General features: G+C 46.2%; 1 protein-coding gene across 5 annotated transcripts; it reads right to left on the bottom strand.

Annotated features, from left to right (window-relative positions):
• Window positions 1-96: 96 nt before the first annotated feature.
• LOC125746796 (beta-adducin-like) lies at window positions 97-9540 on the bottom strand. 5 transcript variants are annotated; one of them, XM_049021260.1, is made up of 15 exons: window positions 9428-9540; window positions 7208-7334; window positions 6743-6884; window positions 6002-6153; window positions 5692-5772; window positions 5356-5505; window positions 4786-4929; window positions 4583-4681; window positions 4271-4447; window positions 3305-3553; window positions 2486-2602; window positions 2228-2317; window positions 1924-2101; window positions 1757-1834; window positions 97-1592 (listed from the first exon to the last, which is right to left on the bottom strand). In XM_049021260.1, exons 2-15 carry the CDS (start codon window positions 7325-7327, stop codon window positions 1339-1341), a joined length of 2031 nt encoding a protein of 676 aa, XP_048877217.1. In that variant the 5' UTR covers window positions 7328-7334; window positions 9428-9540; the 3' UTR covers window positions 97-1338. The 5 variants fall into 5 exon arrangements, with proteins under 5 accessions (XP_048877217.1, XP_048877216.1, XP_048877215.1 ...); XM_049021259.1 differs by lacking the exon at window positions 9428-9540 and adding an exon at window positions 8611-8887; XM_049021258.1 differs by lacking the exon at window positions 9428-9540 and adding an exon at window positions 8611-8886 and having other exon boundaries at window positions 7208-7355.
• Window positions 9541-20524: the final 10984 nt, after the last annotated feature.

The raw sequence follows: 20524 nt of genomic DNA, 5'->3' as shown, positions 1-20524 counted from the left end.
GATGCCACTGTTTCCACCTCATGTTCTGGGGAGGTGTGAGTGTGCACTGACCTTGCGGGGGCAGTCTTACCCAGTTGAAGAGAAAAGAAAAACAAATAAAACAGATCGGATCTTTAATGGGAAGTACCAAACCAATTGACGGCTAACAGGAAACCAGTTAAAGACATTGGGAACACAAGTAATGAGAGTATTTAAGGAATACTGTGATGCCTGCAGAGGGGAAAAATACTGATACGAGTCTTATTTACAAGACCATTTTAAATATACAATGAGTCAACCATGAATACGAAAAGACATCTATATCAGGCCTGTAGGCACAATCATGAGCTACACAGCAGAAATAAAATCTGCCTTTTCCCCTCACTGACTCTGTACCTTTCAGACATTCATTGAGGGATTGTTGCTTAACGGTTGATCATTTATCTAAGATGCAATCTGAGCAGGGCAGCCATCTCTTTTGAAATGAAAATGGCAAACATAGAGGCCATCACTGCCTGCTGATATTAGAATAAAATCAGTGCCTGCCTTTGCCTCTGGGGTATATCTGGATACCTAGTGATACCTATTGATGGAGAATGCAGCTCTTTTCTCTGATGTGCATGTCAGTTTAACCTTTGTGCAAAGGGCTCATCTGATTTATAGAGCTGGATGTTTTACTGGAGCCTTTCTAGCTTGTTCATTCTTACTCAAAGGTATAACAGCAATCCCCCTAGGGATCCAGTGTGCTGTACCAGAACTCTTGTAGCCAATGTAATGTAACTGATGCAATGTAACTGATGCTGTTGTGTGTTGTAATGAGGGACCAGACTCAGGAGCAGGTTGTGGCAATGAGGGAGGGACCAGGCTGCCCTTGTTAATGAGGGAGGGGTCAGGCAGCCTGTGGTAATGAGGGAGGGGCCATGCAGCCTGTGGTAATGAGGGAGGGGCCAGGAAGCCTGTGTTAATGAGGGAGGGACCAGACTCAGGAGCAGATTGTGGCAATGAGGAAGGGGCTAGGTGACCTGTGGTAATGAGGGAGGGACCAGGCAGCTTGTGGTAATGAGGGAGTGACCAGGCGGCCAGAAGTAAAGAGGGAGGGGTTAGGGGGTCTATAGTAATGTGGGAGGAACCAGGCAACCTGTGGTAATGAGGGAGGAGCCAGGGGGCCCATAGTAATGGGGGGGGCAGGCAGCCTGTGGTAATGAGGGAGGGACCAGGCTGCCCATGGTAATGTGGGAGGGGCCAGACGGCTCGTGGTAATGAGGGAGGGGCCAAGCAGCCCATAATAATGAGGGAGGTAGCCAGGCAGCCCGTTTGCACAGGGAAGGGTCTCGTATATATAGCTGTCTGTCTGTCCCATCAAGCCTCCACCTTCACATTCTGTTTCTTGCTCTTCTTGAGGAACGATGGGGTCCTGAACTTCTTCTTCTTCTTGCAGGGCGAGGCCTCTGCAGCAGGCGACTTGGACGGGGGCTCAGCAGGCGGTGCAGTGGGGGAGGCTGGAATAGTTTCCTCCATGGACAGTGCTTTCATCCCGCTCTCCAGAGGGCGGTCCTCCTCCTGTTGATTCTGGTTCTCCTTGCTTCCATTTTGTGCCACAACCAGCAACTCGTCTGGGATGGGGGGTGGCATATGAGCATCGGGACATATAGCTAGATCGTGTCATACATGCTTATGTCAGGCTGTGTGTTCAGTGTGTCCTCTAGCATGTGTGTGACTACCAGTGTGTTCCCCCGTGAGTGCCTGAAGGGGGCTCCATCTGCATCAGCACGTCTACCTGGTGGGGGGCTGGAGGCATCCATCTTCGGTGAGGCTGTGGGGGAGGGTGCCTGCATATCCACCAGCTGTGCCCCAGCTGCCAGAGGAAGACAGAGAGGATGTGGAGCGAGAGGTAGACAGCAGAGCTGGGTGACATGACAGGTGGCGGAACGTGTGGGCGGGTACCTCCATTCAGGCCGAAGCGCTGCTTCCTCTGCACCTCCAGCCGGTACTCTTCCAGCTCCTCGTCCGTAAGCTGGCTAAAGGGGTTGGGGGGCTCGGGTTCTGGGGCCGGCGGAGGCTCAGCGGTACTGTTATCTGGGCCAGAGGGAGCCCCGGTTTGGGTCAGGTTAGGCTCTGAGGCCTAAGGTGAGGAGGAAGGACAGGAGGGTGAAATACAGGTAAACACAAGTGACACAGTAAGAACTTGGCACCCTGGCTGTCTTGCAGTAGGGTGTGGATCTCCATGTGCGGCTCTGCTCAGTCATACCTGATTAAGATCCGTGTCGGACAGCATGCTGGCCAGGACATGGGACTGAGGCCCCGCCCACTTCACCTCCTGCCGGTTCTGCTCACGGATCTGGCAGCGGGAAAAAGGGCTGATGTGTAACCTGGTTCTACAGACACCCTAAGAGGTTCTGACCAAAGTGTTTTTCCTTTTTGTTTAGCTTCCTGACATCCCCCCCCTTTGCTCAGGATAGGCCGTTTTGTGTCAGAAGGTGCGAGAGATAAGTGCTGTAAACCCCACCTTTCTGCGCGTCTCTAGCACCTCCTCGGGGTTGGTGAAGAGTGGCACAAACTGGTTGGGATTTTCCATCTTGATGGCCAAGCCGCTTCCCTGTTTAACCTCCTGAGCCTTCAACCACTGAGGAGAGAAAGGAGAAGAGAACTCAGAATGTTACAAGAACAATAACAGAAAAGTCAGTCATACAAGGCTGCTTATAGGCTTCTACATTAAGTAACTAAAAATCGAATAACTAGAATTTTTGAATAGACATTCTCCATAGAAAAAGGTTAAGCTTTAAAATAGTTTTCCAAAGTAAAACTAATATCGACTTTTATCCAGTGTAGACAAGATATGCATGAAGAAACAGGAACTGGTTAAGAGATCGCTTGATTGGCCGCTTCTGTGCAATACTGTGACATTTCAGAAAATGTCCAGCAGAGGGCAGTGGAGGCACTGCAGTAATCAGCATGGGACTGTGAATTACCCCTGCATTGCAGAGAACTGGAGACAGTTAGAGAGTTAGAGACAGGAGGGGAGTGAGCAGCTGCCGACTTTCAGCAGGAAAGTTAAACCCAGCTTCCAAAGTAACTTCGCAATAGTGACAGTTCCGTGAGACTGGATAAATCCTCAGTGTTTACCGTTCGCTCCCAATCTCTTTCTGCCCGCAGTCGGTACGTTTTATATGCTGCTTGCATACCAGGTATATTTTTATGTGTGAGATCCACATACTTTTATCCATTCCCATCATCTGCTGACAGCATATGCATTCATGACATACAGAGTAAAGCTCTACGTTTCTGTATAACAGAACAGCCCAGCATGGGCTCCTCTTGTCCGTACTGTGCAGCGCTGCCACCCTGGGCTGTCCTGAGGCTGGTCCACCCTGCAGTAGCTGTTGGGCGTGTTCAGCCATTTGGTCCGCTCCTGCCGCTGCTTTTGGGCGTGGGGGGGTGGGCGCAGGTGGCTGCGGCCACCGGCCCACTCGAGGCTGAGTGTAGTCATGGCGCTGGGGGCAGCCTCCACCTCCCGGCGTGCCCGGGCTCGGTCCCGCAGCACTGGGAAGCGGTACGGGTATCCCGTCCTGTAGCCCTGGCAGGAGCAGAGAGAACCAGGAGGGGTGGTTACACTGCCGCCCCTCAGCCTCAGCTCGTGACAGTTTACCTGCTGTTTCAGTTACAAATCACCTGCTAACTCAAACTCACAGGACTCCAGCCCTTGAGACCGATGCAGATTTATGATCAAGTCTGCCTTGAATATAAATGTGCAATTTAATATTCCGTTGTGCATTGTGTTTGTCTCTTACTGCTATTATCCATCCATCCACTGTCCAACCTGCTTATCCTACTGGGTCGCAAGGGAGCCCGGAGCCTATCCCGGTAGCAATGGGCACGAGGCAGGGAACAACCCAGGATGGGGGGCCAGCCCATCGCAGGGCACACACACACACCATCCACGCACACATGCACACCTGCGGGCAATTTAGCAAGTCCAGTTAGCCTCAGCATGTCTTTAGACTGTGGGGGGAAACCGGAGTACCTGGAGGAAACCCCACAACGACATGGGGAGAACATGCAAACTCCACACACATGTAACGCAGGCCGAGACTCCAACCCAGTTACTACTATTATTTATTTTCTTATTTAGCTAAAGCTAATGACCACGGCATTATGTGCTTTCTCTGTCGCAGGGAGTTAATTCGCTCACTGTGTCCCCACAGCTTGAATAGAAACCCTGTAAGTTACTTTGTATACATTACAGAGCACATGAAACAGGACAAAAAAGGTCACCGTTTAGTTCTGGACTCACCAGGTTGTCAAGCATCCTCATTAGTGCCTCAAACTCGTTCTCCCCACGCCGGCTTTTGTGCATTGGGCCGAAAGTGGACCCCGCCCAGCCTACAGTGCCGGCCGGGTAGGGTCTCTGGGTGGTCCGGTCTAACAGGATCAGGTTCTTCTCTCCACCGGCGCTGCACATGGCTGACACCTGTAGGCAGAAAGGGGCACTGCAGCCTGATGGCATCCTGATGAATGAACTTTGCCTCCCCACAGTAGGAGGGCATGTTCAAACCATCGGCATCAGCAGGACGTTAGGAGTGTGGATACTATTAGAGTATCTCACCTGTATCTGACAGGCTGCCTGCACGTGGTAGATGATGTAGAAAGCCTCCTCCACTGATTCTCCAAGAGCCATTATACCGTGGTTCCTTAGGACCAGAACCTGAGTGCGAGGAACATTGGAGCGTTCATAAAGCAGCGGACCACCGTAACCACCCCAGCTTTCCAGCTGCACGCTGTCCATCACATGGTGTTTCTGGGTATAACCTTGCAGGTGGGGCCCAGGCTCCTCTGCAGCTCCAGCCTCTCGCTGGCCTCCTCCAGGCAGCCGCTGTAGCTGTAGTAGGCCGCCCCACCCACCAGGAGGGCCTCGTGGGAAAGCGGCAGCAGGCCGCATTTCATGGCCGACACCTTTCCGGCACACAGACAGGGCAGAGCTCAGTGCTGTCAAGTCGTCTGCTGGATTCTCCAGGTCACTCACAGTTCAGTGGTGCGCAAGAGAGGCTCAGCTGACACCAGGTCCAGGAGAAAGTGAGAGAGCTCTGGGACACATGGCAAACCTCTGCGAGACCCCCAGAGCGGACTACCCTGAGCTACACCCATGGATACTGATTGTGAGCCGTTATTGCAGCAATACACCAGCAGGTGGCATTGTGATTAAGAAATTGTACAGGCAGGATAAAAAAAAAAAGATTAATTCTTCATACATTTGTTTCCAGTATTAATTTAAGGTAATTAGGCTAATTAAAGGTAGAAGGTATTTAAGTGACAAACAAGTTGCACTGAGGCTAGCACTTGTGCTCCTCCTCTGTACATTTACACAAGCACTGTACCCACCGCTGCCGTGGCAGGTGTTTGAAGGTGTAGCAGGCAGCGTACGTCAGGCCGGGCAGAGTGGATGGCAGCATGCAGGTCAAAGACGCCAAGGTCCACCCCCAGCGCGGTGCTGCCCTGCTCAACCACCTCCCCCAGGACATTCACCTTTACCTGGGAACACACGCATCATGTTTCATAGGCTGCGGGGGATGGGGGTCTCTGTGTTTGTGTATGATGGAACAATAAAGATGGCAGAGTGCTGTGTTTCAAAACAGTTAGTGTGCCAAGTCTGTTTGTTGTGAATTAAGGGTGGAAAGTTCTCACAAAGACAGAAATGTGGAGGCGTGTGTGACTCACCAGGCTGCAGGCAGTCGCTTCGCTGTACGACAAGCCGTCTGGAAGCACCAGGAAGTGATCCTGCTCCTTACTCACGCGCAGCTGGAAAGACAGGCGAGGCACCTCAGTGCGTCGGGAAATTCGACGGAAGTTGTCAACTCTGCGTACAGGCAGATGTGTGGAGGCAGGCAGCGACACACAGACCTTAAAGGTCACGCAGACAGGCGAAAGACTGCGCAGCTGCAGCTGGACACGGATATACAAAGACACATCCGGAACAGAGACGCAGTCAGGCTGACAGCCGGCTCTTCGTGGCGACAGGCGGGCTCACCGTGAGGTATGTGCGGCTGAGGCGGGCCCAGCCGTAAAAGTCCAACAGGCGGTAAACGCTGGCCAGTTTACACCGCTGCAGCCCCTCCCCCTTTGCCATGGAGCCAGGATCCCTGCCTCGCAGGTCATTGATCGGCATCACTGTCGTCAAGGCTACAGTGGCCAGGGGACAGCCAGTGCAGATGGTAGCCGCACACCATTAGGACCCACAAAGGAACAAGTCAAAATATTAGGTATCATGTTAAGTAAGTAAATAGTTTATCACTGTGCTTACAAGTTAAAACTGAATTTGACTTGATATTGACTAGTCCTTTGCATTGAGTCATTGCAAAACATCGACATGATGAGATTATCATGTGCAAGATGATGATAGGACACCACAAAGAGGTCATTTTTGGTGTTTCAATGGGTCCTGGTACATGATTTCACTTAGAAGTAGTGGTCTACGCCCCTGCAGCAGTAAAGTAGTGATGGGCAAAATGATGCTTCATGAACCATTTGTTGTATTTCATGCCTCCACTAGATGGCGCTCTTGGTTTGCTTTGAGGCATGCTCTGTGCCCATTTTTGAAAAGAGGGCACCATCTAGTGGGTTCAAAAAATACAGCAAATAGTGAAGCGTCATTTTGTCCATCACTACAGCAAAGGTTCTGCACGACATCGAGTGTGTTAATTCAGAATCTGCTAACATGTAGTGTCAGTCGGGGTTTGTATGCATCAATGAGACAACAGGAGACACCTACAACATGGCGAGGTGGGGAGAGCCGCAGAGGCACCATAGGAAGACAGGAAGTCAGCAATGCGCTGCAGGGCCCACAGGCTGGAGGAGCTGCTGTCCTTCTTCATCTGATCCTGGATCAGGATATCCAGCTCCTCCCTGAAGGACTGACACAGAGGAAGGGAAAGAATGCTATGAGCACACATAGAATGTAATGGATGACGGCAGTATGAATATGATTGAAAGCACCCGTAGGACATAAAATATCAGTTATTAGTTAAGTAAGTTATTAGTAAGTTCAAGTTACTTTATTAGTACCTGTAGGTAAATCTGGTTTGTAGTAGATGAGTCATCATCCATTTTGACACACAAAATAAGAGCTCAGGGTTCCTTACTAAAACTTTTAAAAAAGTGATAATTTTGAATGTTATAATATCAGGATTAGATATAATGTCTCTGAATACAAGGTTGGAAGAACAGAAAAACTCACAGGACTCTGCAGGATAGTGGACAGTGATGCCTGGTCTCGTGCCAGAAGGCCATCCGGAAGCGGAAGGTCGGCAGCCTGTGTGGCATCACTAGGACTGTGTGGTACAGGCGAAACGCTCATCTTAACTCTGTGGAGAAGTGGGTGATAACTGGACCGCAAATGGGGAAACAGGAAAAAAACACAGCCTTACATTACGATACAGTGCTGCAGAGGACAGTGTTTGGGACTTATACCTCCAGGACTGTCAGTTCAAACCCCAGGGACATTATGTGTATAAATATGTGAGTATCCTGAGATTGCCTGAATGGTTGGTTACATTTAGCGATGTTTCCTAGCATAGGATAAGGTTGGACGGCCACAAAAATTTCATATAAGCACTAAGCAGCGAACCAGCAGTCTTGCGCCGTTTCAAACATCTCCAAATATGGGTCACATAAAAAAAAAACGTTTCTGAGTCTTGATTAAACAGGAGTTTGCTTGCATGTCGGTGCTTCCTCTCATATCATATCGGCATCCTTTTCCCGCACTCCCGACCTCCGCTGCCTAGCAACCGCAGCAGGAGTGTGACAGCAGCATCCTCGGAGAGCCTATGCTTTGGGCGCGAGGCTGCGGGGCATTTTTACCCATCAGATAAAACGCGACGAGGGAATATGCGTTGTTAATCTTGCCTCTCTGGTATTACAGAAGCGATTACATCGCCAAAACGGCCTGCTATCGACACATAAACACGACACTCAACAACAACCTTGAATAAATTATAATTAAAAATATTTTTATAATTAAAATGACGTAATGTTTACGTGCTGCGCGAAAACAGCTCGATTATAATCCACCAATTCAGATTAAATTCAGGTGTGTGATAGAGATATAGCATCGATATTGTAAATTGTAAATAGCTATAAACATTCGACCATGCACATAAAAATATCACGTCTTATTTATCCAAATGTTGTTCGGGTACACGGTTTGAGACGAGGTGTGAATTTGCAGCATAACCGTGGACAACATGCGGTACAGATCAGCCTTCTGTGTGCTTTGAACACATAAACCCCACTTTACTCTCCGTCTCCCACACCCTTACCTAGGATGCCGAAGGACGGCCATTGCCCGCTAACCTTCACCAAAACAAGGTTCATTTCAAAACTGAAAACAAACAAGTTTCTTCCAAATGAATAAGATGTAACGGAAAAGACTCGTTTTAACGACACTTAATTTGAGGATACGATATAGGCGTGTTTAAAGAAATGCCCAGTATAAGCATTCTGTGACATTCATGTTGAATCGCGATAAGCACGGTGAGCACCAGCTGGAAAGAAATGCATGGGTTTGCTTCACTATCAGCATAAGGTGTGGTAGACACGCATCCAGGTGACGACCACTACCATAATCCGATCAGATCTTACCTTATCACATTCCCCACGCCTTAAGACGTTGTGATACATGAGTCTAATCCAAATGTGATTCAGGTAGCAATGACCAATGACAGCAATGAAAGGCGAGAATAAAATAAATATAAATGCATCCAAAAAAGCAATAACGTGCCCTGTTAATGTCCCCGCTCCAGTCTGTCAAACTGCACCGGACCAGCTCCGCGTCACGCCTACCGCCTGCTCGACTCTCACGCTTCTCAGTCGCGGTCTCAGCCCTGCACTCCCGTTGGTTGACAGAGATTGTAAGCTTTTATGCTATATTAAGGAGTCTAGGGATTAAACATGTACTTAATAAATGTATGTTTTTGGTAGATAAGCAATCGAGATTATAAAATGTATAAGGAGATTATGGTTGACCAAATTTTTTTCTTCAGACACATTACTCGTTTTTAGCCTGGATCTGATTTAGGACTGGTTTATATCACATTTTTTTCATCTCCTGATGAGTATTTTGGGAGTAATTAAAGATCAGTTATAGAATAGGTTGATAGTTGTGTTTTCCCAGTGCCTAACATGGTCTCCTAGGTTCAACTTGACCCGTCCTGGATATCTGCTTGTAAAAGTAGGTTGTGTTTATGCCGTCTTGGAGTTAGTCTGATATAGAGGTATTGGCGCACTGGATTAGATGATGGCTAAAGTGCTTTGGGGAACGACATGACATTCACACTAAGGGTGGGCGTTAGCAAAAACATATGCTAAACATTGCTACAGTATAACACATACAAAGCATCCTGGTAATCCGAATAGCCATTCTCTTGGAACCAGCCCTGCAGAATTAGATTGTCCCCACCTGGGTGGTCAGCCGTCCTTGGCGATCCTGCAGGAGTGTCAGGTCAGGGGAAGATTCAGTGCCAGACGGTCCTTGTGCAGGACAGCAGCTTTTCGTCTTGGGCAGCTGCAGCCAGTAGAAGCACTTGCGGATCCCCCCCCGGTCCCCATCAATGACTGTCTAGATTAGGCAGCCGTCCCTTCTTGTGAATGGGGCAGCACACCCAAACTGGATCCACGATGTCGAAGTCTTGCCCTCGGCTGCATGCATTGTTGGCACACGTCTGTCAGGCAGTTGCTGAGCCTTGGTGCTGCTGGGCCAGTTTGTGCACACCCTTCAGATTGCCCAGGAGGCACTGCAGGTTCTGTGGTACCTCTGGTTCTGGGCTTGCTTGCACCGAATGATCTCTATGCTCACAGGACCAGGCACGAGTGGCAGTCCCAGGCGTGCTGGTGGTGGACGACCAGGATAGCAAGCTGCGCGGCGAGTGTGTAATTGAGGGTGTTTTCATATACACAGTAGTCCTCTCTAAAAGAACCACAGCTCTTTAAGTGGGTACAGAGAAAGAGAACTCAATCCTCTTTGGATTCACACCATTCAAAATGTGACTGTGTGATCTATCTAAAACCTCAGACCTTCAAGATTCAAGATTCTTTTATGGAAAATGGTTCTAAAAACAGAAGCATGACAATCACTGAAACTATCACTTTGTAACATGAAAGATCTTAATATTTTAAGGTTTAATAAAATAAATAATGCAAATTGTGATATTTTTAACCTGAGTGCGTCTGTTAGATTATTTTTTATAACAAAGTAAATTACTGTAAGAAGTTTCCCTATGAGAAGCCAACCGTATGTTTTGACTTTAGCTCTTAATTATGGGATTCTGTGCAACGTTACAACCTAAACGCTGACGTCGTTTACAGTGTGTGAGGAATGTTATAGGTCTCTAGTAAAATCTATGCTCGTTCTATTTCTGTATTGTAGTAACAAAATACTGCAATTTCCCAGCTCTATAAATTAGGGTAATCTATCTTCCATCCATTTTCTGAAACCACTATTCAGGGTCACAGGGGGTCCAGAGCCTATGAGTACAAAGCAGGGAAGAACCCAGGAGGGGGGGGGGGCAACCCATTGCAGGACACACTCTTCACTCACATGGGCAATTTGGTCATTCCAATTAATCTCAGCATGTTTTTGGACTGTTGGGGGAAACCAGAGTACCTGAAGGAAACCCCACAATAGCACGAGGAGAACATGCCAAATCCACACACATGGAACCCTGGCAGAGACTTGAACCCGGGTCCTAGAGGCGTGAGGTGATAGTGCAAACCACTGCATTACCATGCCACATAATCAGTCTCAAGAATTCGTAATAATTTCCTGACAATTGTTTTGACATCAGCTCTCTATGGCATCCAAAAAGCCTAGAGGAAAAGAAAGCAAGCTGGTGGAACCTTCTGTTCACGTATCATCAGCATAAGAACTTTGCTATGTAGGTTTGGCTTTCTGAGGGTCTGAGTTCATTTGAGCTTCACATATGGCTTGTTTTGCATGAGAAACAAGCCAAATCCACTTCAATCTGTTGGAATTAGTCAAGTGTGAAAACCTTAAATCACTCCAGCAGCCCATCGCTTTGGGGGTGATGGGAGGTGGTGCAGGTCTTCACAACGCTCAGCTCAGCCGCTTGCAGACCGTACCAAACCAGTGCGCCGTGAATTTTCACCCCTCGCCTCTGTGTAACTCCTCTGGCACACTGAAGTGGCAGAATAACTCCTTGTGGTCTCTGTACTCTGGTCGGGAAGTGTGCATGACTCGGGCCGTATAGTAAAATATTCCACGGCTACAAGTAAATAGCAATACCCTGTGTCAGTGCAGGGAAAGTGGACCAGCACGTCCATCTCAACCCTCTCCATTGGTGGCCCTGCCTGATAGATCTGCAGCGGCGCCCTGGACTGGCAGCTTGGTCCCTTCTGGGCTGTGCGCACATCACAATAATGAATGCATGGTTTGGTATCATGGCTGCAGCCGGGCTGGCAGACTCGGCTCTGCCGCTCCAAAATGCCCAGCTTCCATCATGCTGAGCGCCCCCTGCAGGACCGTGGGATGAAGGTATCTGTGGATGGACGGCCAGTGCTGGTACAGCAGCCTGTTGCGCTCCTTGAGGATCCCTCATTGCAAGTAGAGAGCCTTGGTCTCCTGATCATGCGCAGAGTCCTCCCTCCACTCCGGCCCTCGATTTGGACCAGCACTGCATCACTCACCTGGTCCATTTGCAGCCACATGGTCATGCAGTGATTCCATTCAAGGTGGCCGATTGTCCGGCTGAAGTTGCTTACCACCCTTTTGCCCCGAGGAGTCACCTGTGACAACACTGCCCTAGCCCCACATTACTGGCGTGTGTCGAGGATGAAGGGCAGTGCTGATTCAGGGTTACACCAGCACTGGGGTCTCCGTCAGTGCAGACCTCAGGCGGTTAAAGGTGGCAGTTTGATCCCTGGACCACAGGAAAAGTCTCTTCTTTTTGGTGAGTCATTAGAGCAACTTGGGGATGTTGGCAAAGTCCCATACAAATTGCCAGACGTACAAAGTGAGACAGGAATCTGCGTTGCTCCATGACACTTTGCAAGATCAGCCAGTTTTTTTTTTACTACAGCAGTAGTTCCTGGGTCTGCCACCACACCCTCACTGCTTACTAAGAGACTCAGGAACTCTTTTGCTGCAGGAGGAGAACTTCTGTAGGATGAGGTGCAGGCCCACCTTTGTGAATGGCTGCGAACAAAGTCTGTAAGTTAAGCGCGGCTGTAGCGCAGTTGAACTGGCCATCCAGGTAGACAATGCACTGGTTCCATGGGACATGGGCCAACAATCACCGCATCAAGCTCTTGAAGGTGTCACAATATTGACATATCAGATCTTAAGCCTCATAATAGAAGTGCTGTGTATTTGGGATTCGATCTTTTAATCATTTGTACCAAAGGTAGAATAGCGTGGCTGTGGCAGTGGCATGAGGAGCACTGAGCACTCGTCATCCTGGGGGGGTGGGGGGGGGGGGGGCGGGGGTGACTGGATAAACCCTGATGTATGGGGAAACTCCAGTTTATAGGGGGTGTGCAGATTTTATGCCGTCAGTTGCTAAGCTATTAGGCTAAGTTCATACTGTATGATGATCCAAGTGTTAACATTACTCCCAGGTAATTCTTATTAACACTTACAAAATGTGTCCCGTTTTCCAACATGATTTTTACTTTTAGTAACTGGGTCGTTCTTTGCATCTCTGGAGTCTGCTCTCTGAGGTAAACATCTACGGACCCATTAAATGTAAATTGGTAATAAATGTGACTTCAAACTGTAGAAAACAGGTTTCGGCCTCAGAAGAAGGTTATTTCAAAGTAATTAAGAGATGTGCGTTATGCAACAAAGCAAACCAGGGTGTTTTGGGTTAGTAATTACTTCATTTCATTGTTTTAATTTGTTACCAGTGACTTTTTGCCTAAGTCTTGTTATTGGAAAATTACGAACAGGTCCCATGAATTTAACCTTTGTAAAAGATAAATAAACAAAGGAAAAACTTATCAGATCATCCAGATTGATACTAGAAAAAAAAATAGATATTCCACCAAACAAAATGAGCTGTTTACCCAAATACTTTTCCATACTCAAATCCTTAATTGAAACATGACTCCTTCCTAATATGTTAGTTACCCTGTGAAATATGAGTATGACGGGAAGCATGCGTAACCTCCACTAAAAATCGTTAGAAGATTTAAAACCCTGTCTCACATTTATACGCTGCTGATTATGTCTTATTAGGGTGCTTCAGTTAACATTGCTTTCAATATTTAATTTACAGCTGTGCACAATCAAGCTGAGAATTCATTTGGAAAGTCCACGTTCCTCGGCTGTTTGCGTCTCCTCATCATGTGCCCCGCAACGAAACAACAAACGATGATTGTTTTCCTTGTGAAAGGCTGTGGTGTCAGTCAATCCTGTCTCCCATCTCTCTGTCCGCTAGCATCGTTCATGCATCTAACCACTTGACACTCAGCATTGACTATGGGGACAAAAAGGTGAAACTTTATTGAAAATAATAAATAGAAAGAGGTAAAACGTTATTAAAAATAATTACTAAGAAAAATTAAATAAAAACACTTTTTTGTTTGAGTGTATTCCAATAATGTATCCCAATACAGTCCTTGAAAAGTAAATTGCACGCAAACAGACCGTATTTCTTGACACGTCCAAGAACGTTTTTTTCCAGTGCTGCAATGACGCGACAACCCCACTAGATGTCAGGAATATTCAGCCAAAGGTCCAAGGTCAGCCTTTAATAACGGCTTTGCCGTCACCTATTTTTCGCGCAGCACAGTCTGAAAGGCACGCTTGGTTTATTAAAGAGCCCAAGCTTCAGGGTTGCTCAGCTGTGTTTCATCTTAACTGTGTTTTAAAATCCAGCCAGTAAGACAGTGGTGCACTTATTTTGAAGACTTTCATGATTGTAGGTATATGGCTGAATGTGATCGCAGTCTTTACCCACTTAAGTGAGCAATCCCACTGAGATGTAAAGAGCACAACTACTTGAAGAAAACGATTAGAATGTTGTATCCTATTCCAGTTAAACTCTTAAGCAATTAGACATGATTAAGCCATTGATTGAAATCCAGGCCATAATACAAAGAGGCTCTCAGCCCCTGAAAGGTTCCATTCCTCTTCTGGCCATCTGTGTGAGTGGTTTGCATCTGCCCTTCAGTTTTCATGTTTACACAATTAATTAGGTAGCACAAAAGAGTGAGAAAAAATCTAAAGAAATACCTCAGTTGCAATCAGTGATATTGCTATTATTTTACAGTAGTTTTAATATTTCAGAACTTTTCTTGTGAAACAGACGTTAGCTAACTAGTTAGCAGCCAGATACCCTGTGCTATTTAAATGTTGTTAAATATAAATAAATTGACTAAATTTGTTTTCTGTTGCTCTGTGGAGGTGAGTGTGTGGGGGGGCTGTTCAGCAGAATCTTGCCTATAGCACCAAAACACCCACCTGAACTAATGCTGCTTTTATCTATTTTGTCTTCTCACATTTCAAAGATATAAAATATATGTGCCTGTTTCTCTGATGCTGATCCCCTTCTCGGCTCTGTCTGTGCTCTCTGAGATGGACCGCCATCCCATAATGAGTGCACGTCGTCATGTGCTGTGCTTATCGGGGCAGCACTCTGGCTTGCTGTAAGCCTGCATATGAGTGGTTATGCAGAATGAAAAGAAAAACGGTTTTTCTAGGTTCTGTGTTACTATCTTTAGAAGTGTGAAAATGGAGAAAATCAGGGTGACAGATTATTAAACTGACTTCAGTACACCAGATTATTAAGGTGACTTCAGTACACCAGATTATTAAATTGACTTCAGTACACCAGATTATTAAGATTACTTCAGTACACCAGATTATTAAGATGACTTCAGTACACCAGATTAAGATGACTTCAGTACATCAGATTATTAAGATGACTTCAGTACACCAGATTATTAAACTGACTTCAGTACACCAGATTATTAAGATGACTTCAGTACACCAGATTATTAAACTGACTTCAGTACACCAGATTATTAAGATGACTTCAGTACACACACAAACTGACACACATCTTCAACATGTCGTTTTCTCTTTTGTAAGTTATCAGCTATAAACATACCAAACATTTTTACTTTATTTCACAATGCATTAGGAAAGTATTATAATTGCCCATGCATAAAATTAATAGCTGAGATGCTTACTTTTATTAGCCAGTTTAATGAAATAGTCATTTAATCGAATTCAGCATTAAATTAAATCCATTTTCGGGGAAAAAACTGCCATCATAACATTGTCATAGAACAGGTGACACTCCTTCCCCTCACTAGCATGCAGACTCCGGCAGGAAGAGTGTCGTGCCTGATTACCTCCCTTTATATTCCCAGGGAGCCTCACAGTCCATGCGAGGTACTGGCGCCCCCGTGTGGTCACATACTAAATGCTTTTCGCTTGACTCCTGTGCAGCCCTGACCTGGCCTACCTATTGTCTTCCCATCCCTGCTTGTCTGGCCTGGATCCCTGCTAAGTGTCGACCCTGCCTTCCGATTCTGCCTTTGTCTGTCCTGGTCTAGATAAAAGCTGGCTTGCTCAGCCTGCGACTTCTCCCAAAGTGTTTTCTCTTCCGACAACTTGCATTTGTTTGTTTTAAATGTTGGAGAACATTTGGGGGGCGGCATGGTGGTGCAGTGGTTAGCACTGTATGGGGCGGCATGGTGGTGCAGTGGTTAGCACTGTATGGGGCGGCATGGTGGTGCAGTGGTTAGCACTGTATGGGGCGGCATGATGGTGCAGTGGTTAGCACTGTTGCCTCACACCTCTGGGACCCAGGTTCGAGTCTCCGCCTGGGTTACGTGTGTGGAGTTTACATGTTCTCCCCACGTCGTCGTGGGGTTCCCTCCGGGTACTCCGGTTTCCCCCCACAGTCTAAAAACATGCTGAGGCTAATTGGAGTTGCTAAATTGTCCATAGGTGTGCATGTGTGAGTGAATGGTGTGTGAGTGCGCCCTGCGACGGGCTGGTCCCCCATCCTGGGTTGTTCCCCCATCCTGGGTTGTTCCCTGCCTCATGCCCATTGCTTCCGGGATAGGCTCCAGACCCCCCGCGACCCAGTAGGATAAGCGGTTTGGAAAATGGATGGATGGAGTACATTTGGTTTAACAGCTTTGTTTTTGAAGCGTTTACTTGTGTCCTGGTGGTTTACAAATGGAGAGGACAAACAAAGCATGATGCTGACAATAATCACCCACAGGCTCTGAGCCAGACCGGCTTTCGGAAAATAGAGCATCCCTTTGAGGTACGATGGTAATTGAGGCCAGCGATTTCCTTAGTCGAAGTTGTGTAATGGACGAAGGCAAATGAATAGTCTTTGGGAATCTGTTTACATGCAGTGGTACGGTTCAAGCGGATACGTCTTGCTTGTGTTGACTGCTGCCCCTTGGAGAGGGTGATTATTTCCTCGCTATCAGACAAGACACAGGCAGCAGTGCTTGGGAACTGACAGTGTGCTTCGGAGAAAGGATTCAGGATCCACACAACTGCACTGTTTGTTCTGTACCCAGTTTTTTTTTCCCCGTAAATCCAAATGAAATATTGGAAAAAATCATGTTGATATCAACACGCGCCACCTGTATCCATCTCTGTCTTCTGATGGTCCCTTTGTTTACATTTTGAATGATAAACTGGAATGAAAAGTTGGGGTTAGCACCAGCGCTTTCAAAGATGCCATAATGGATTTTAGAAACGGTATTGAAGCTGTTAGCTATGTTCTGCATGAATGTGAAATATGAGAAAGTACATTTTGCTAATTATAAACAGTGTTTAGTGTACATTCCAGAATAAAAACGAGTAGCAATGCATTGTAATCATACTTCGCTTAACATTGCCTGCCATCCATCCATCCATCCATCCATCCATTTTCTGTAACAGCTGCATTTGTTTAATTTCAGTCGTTCAGTTTTACTAGGCTATTGTAGTTGACACTGTTCCATTTCAGAAAGATACTCGGGCACCCTTGTGTGGGCTCAGCAAGATGAGTCTGGAAGAATCATTGCATTACTTTGATCAGAAAGGGATGTTTTTGCCATGGTTACTGTCCTATGGGTCTTTACTGTTTTTCATCCTACCTAACATGCCCGTCAAACTGCAGTTTTCCTGTCTTATATCACGTTTCTGGTTTAATGTTTTAATGTAGAAGTGGCTGCATTATCTTGATATTAAAATTTACCGTATTTATTGTGCGAAAGTCATATTCTTCTATAGTAAAACGAATGTGTTTTCTCTTACCTCAGAAGATTAAGGGAGTGTCGTGCCAATATACACCGGAACTCCAGAACTGTTTTGGTTATGGTGAAAAAAAGCAGTTAGGAAATATATTGTATTTTACTAAAACTACATCTAGACCTTTGATGTCAGCCAGGGTCATTTTATATGACTTGATCTTTTAGTCGTCTGTTGCAGGTCTAGTTCATTCACAGGCCTGTGTGCCGTTTCTGCCAACTTTTAGACTGGACAGGAGCCTGTGCCGCTTCAATGGTAGGATATTATTCGCTTAATGTATTAGCCCATTGCCTGGATAGGGTTAGTCCTGTGCAGCCAATATTTTTGTGTCTCCCTGTAATAATAATAGAGAAAAATTACAATGTAACTGCAGCAATCAGAAAACAGTATGTGGTTGGATCTGTCCAGGAGCACTTTGTGAAAGAACCTCAGTGGGCTCCGGGAGTCAGATGGAGGCAGTGTGTTTTGGGATGGCAACACAAGGGCAGATAAGAGAGGGACAGGTTGACCCTGCCATGAATATGTGAATCAGTATAATGGATTATGCAGCGTTTTGCCGCTGAAAGCTGAGGATTCAGATAGGGGTCATGTATGTGGCAGAAGTGCTGCAGGACACCATTGCTGCTTCAGCAGTGTGCTGGCGGCCGGCCGGTCAGCCCTGGGAAAGTGAAAGGTATGCAGACGTGTGCCGGTATGTAAGCTTTCTGTCTAGAGGGAGCCCTTATTACACATTATTTAAATTTGATAGCAAGCTGAAGTAGGTCCAGCTACCTATGTTAGGTAGGCAGACAGGCGGCTTTTCTGGGAAGTCACTCAGCATGCGTTGTCCCCGCTCTGATTATCCGTGGCCTACGACTTGCAGTTGTTCCCAATTTCTTACATTTTGTTATAATACCACTAACAGTTGACCGTGGAATATTTAATAGTGAGGAAATTTCAAGAATGGACTTATTGCACAGGTGGCATCCTATCATGCTACCAAGCTTGAAGTCACTGAGCTCCTGAGAGTGACCCATTCTTTCGTAAATGTCACCAGTGCTTGATTTTATACGCCCATGATATAGTATATAGAACAAATACAATGTATCACATCTTTAATCACTGCTGGGCCTCGGGATAAAGTCTTACACAGGGGTTGAGTACATGAAGTTGCAAGAAAAGCAATTTTTCAGTGACATACATTCGGATTTTCAAGCTACTTCCTATCGAAATGGACTCTAGACATTCGGACTTCATGATTTTATCCATATCTGTTGATTATACACATGAACTTCTCTTTCACCTTACAGTGCTTCTGAAAGGCTTTTTGCTTCATGCGCACAAGCCTTTGAGAAGTTGAGAAGTTGCTGTTTTTTTTTGTGCTTTTCTTGGAATTCCTGCCATGGGTATTTCCATAATTTGCATTGAACACCTGCAGCTGCCGTGCCTCCGCCGAATGAAAGCTGCAGTAGCGGAGTGTCCCAGCTCCAGCCATCATGCATTGACAAAAAGAGCCGGTCCAAGCACGAAATGGCGCGAAGACCTGCAAATCATTCTTCTGGAAATGGGTAAGTGGCTCTCAGAATTCTCAAATGTCAGGCTCTGTGGTCATTAGCTAATCAGTTATGCCTGATTGGTGCAATCGTCTCATTAGGGGCTATTGTTGGCGTATGAGTGTTTTTGCCCTATCAAGCCCATTGTGCGCCAGTGCTGCTGTGCTATGTAATGTGTGACCGATCAATTCAAAAGGTTTTGTGCAAAGGGGGGGGCGGTGGGCGTGTGCATGTGCATGTCTGCCTTTTCCAGGATCTTTGAATTGCTGTCATGTGGTACATTGCTGTTGGGATGGTGATGAACACCACATGCCACTGGGAGAGGGTTCAGAATGTTTAATGAGGCTGGTGTTTCCTTTTTCAGTGTTAACAGGTACTGGGGGGATGGATGGGGTCAACGCAGAGAAGCAGGATATACGTATATCGTATCGGTATCAGCCAGTGTTCAGTAAAAACACACTGCCTGGCCAGAAAGAGACACACACTTTAATATCTTGTTTCGTAGCTTTGATTATGGTGCATATTCATCAATGCATTGTTTCCACGTGCTTATGCAACATCTCAACATTTCTTTTCATCCGGATCTGTATTCATTGTTCTTGTTGAGATCTTGTATTGGTAATAGGTGAGTTGAACCATTCCACTGCGCACGGCCTTCTTCAGCACGTCTCAAAGTCTTTCAGTGGGATTACGGTCAAGACTGAAGATGACTCCTCATGCTCCCTGAAACACTATTTGACAATTCAAGCCCGATGAATCTTGCCATTCTTGTCCAGGAATATGCCCATTATATATACCATTATATATACCATAATATACCATTAGAGAAGAAAAAACTCCATTAATGGGATAATCTGGCCGTTCAATACATTCCGGAAATTCACTTTATTGCTGCATAAAGTTGCTGAGCTGTAATAATGAGCCAATCATTGGCTCCTAAGTACTTACTGATTTAAATTAAAGCTGTGACCCTTTTTTGGCCAGGCAGTGTATTTGCAGTGCTCCCGTATCTTATGCAGTCAGCTGGTTCCACAACAATGTCCGTTCAAGCCCCTTTTATAAAAGTGCCTATTTACTTTGCATATACGACCTATTCAAAATCAGTCACATACTTTAAATCATGCCTAAATTACAGAACTGTACCTATACACTGTAAACTCTATATATAAACAATACAGTAGTTGTTAAAATATATTGTTTAGGGGGAAATTACAAAAAACGTTACACATGCACAGCACAGTTAAGCACTTTTACGTAACTTTTTAAGGACCCATATCATACTTGAACGTTTAACACAAGAACACTTCTAGTAAATGCTACAAACACAGCACAAATAGTGAATGCTATAGTACAGCACAGAAACCAGAGGATGCTGGCCAGTGGATGTTAGAATACACAGCATGCTGACACACACTGTGCTCGACCCACGCTTACCCACTTTGCACGGCGATTCGAAGTTGTTAGCAGCGATTGCTGAAAAACGCATAAAAGCAGAACAGGTGACTTAGGGGAGGGTGGGCTGCCCTCTTTAACTTTAGGCATTGGGTGACAGACATGTTGAATCAAAATGGACCCCATACACTTGACACTCCCTCTGAAGACGGAACATCCACCTCCTCACCCCTGTGTTCAGCTAGCTTTTATTTTCTACTAATCAAATCAAAAACTACTTTCAGCATCTCAGACTGATGCATGAGCAGGTGGCAATAACAGACAAGCAAAATGGAATGCATTTCAAGTA

This window comes from Brienomyrus brachyistius, chromosome 7, assembly GCF_023856365.1.
Source record: "Brienomyrus brachyistius isolate T26 chromosome 7, BBRACH_0.4, whole genome shotgun sequence".
Classification (NCBI taxonomy): Eukaryota; Metazoa; Chordata; class Actinopteri; order Osteoglossiformes; family Mormyridae; genus Brienomyrus; species Brienomyrus brachyistius.
This window is presented reverse-complemented; position numbering and strand designations above follow the sequence as displayed.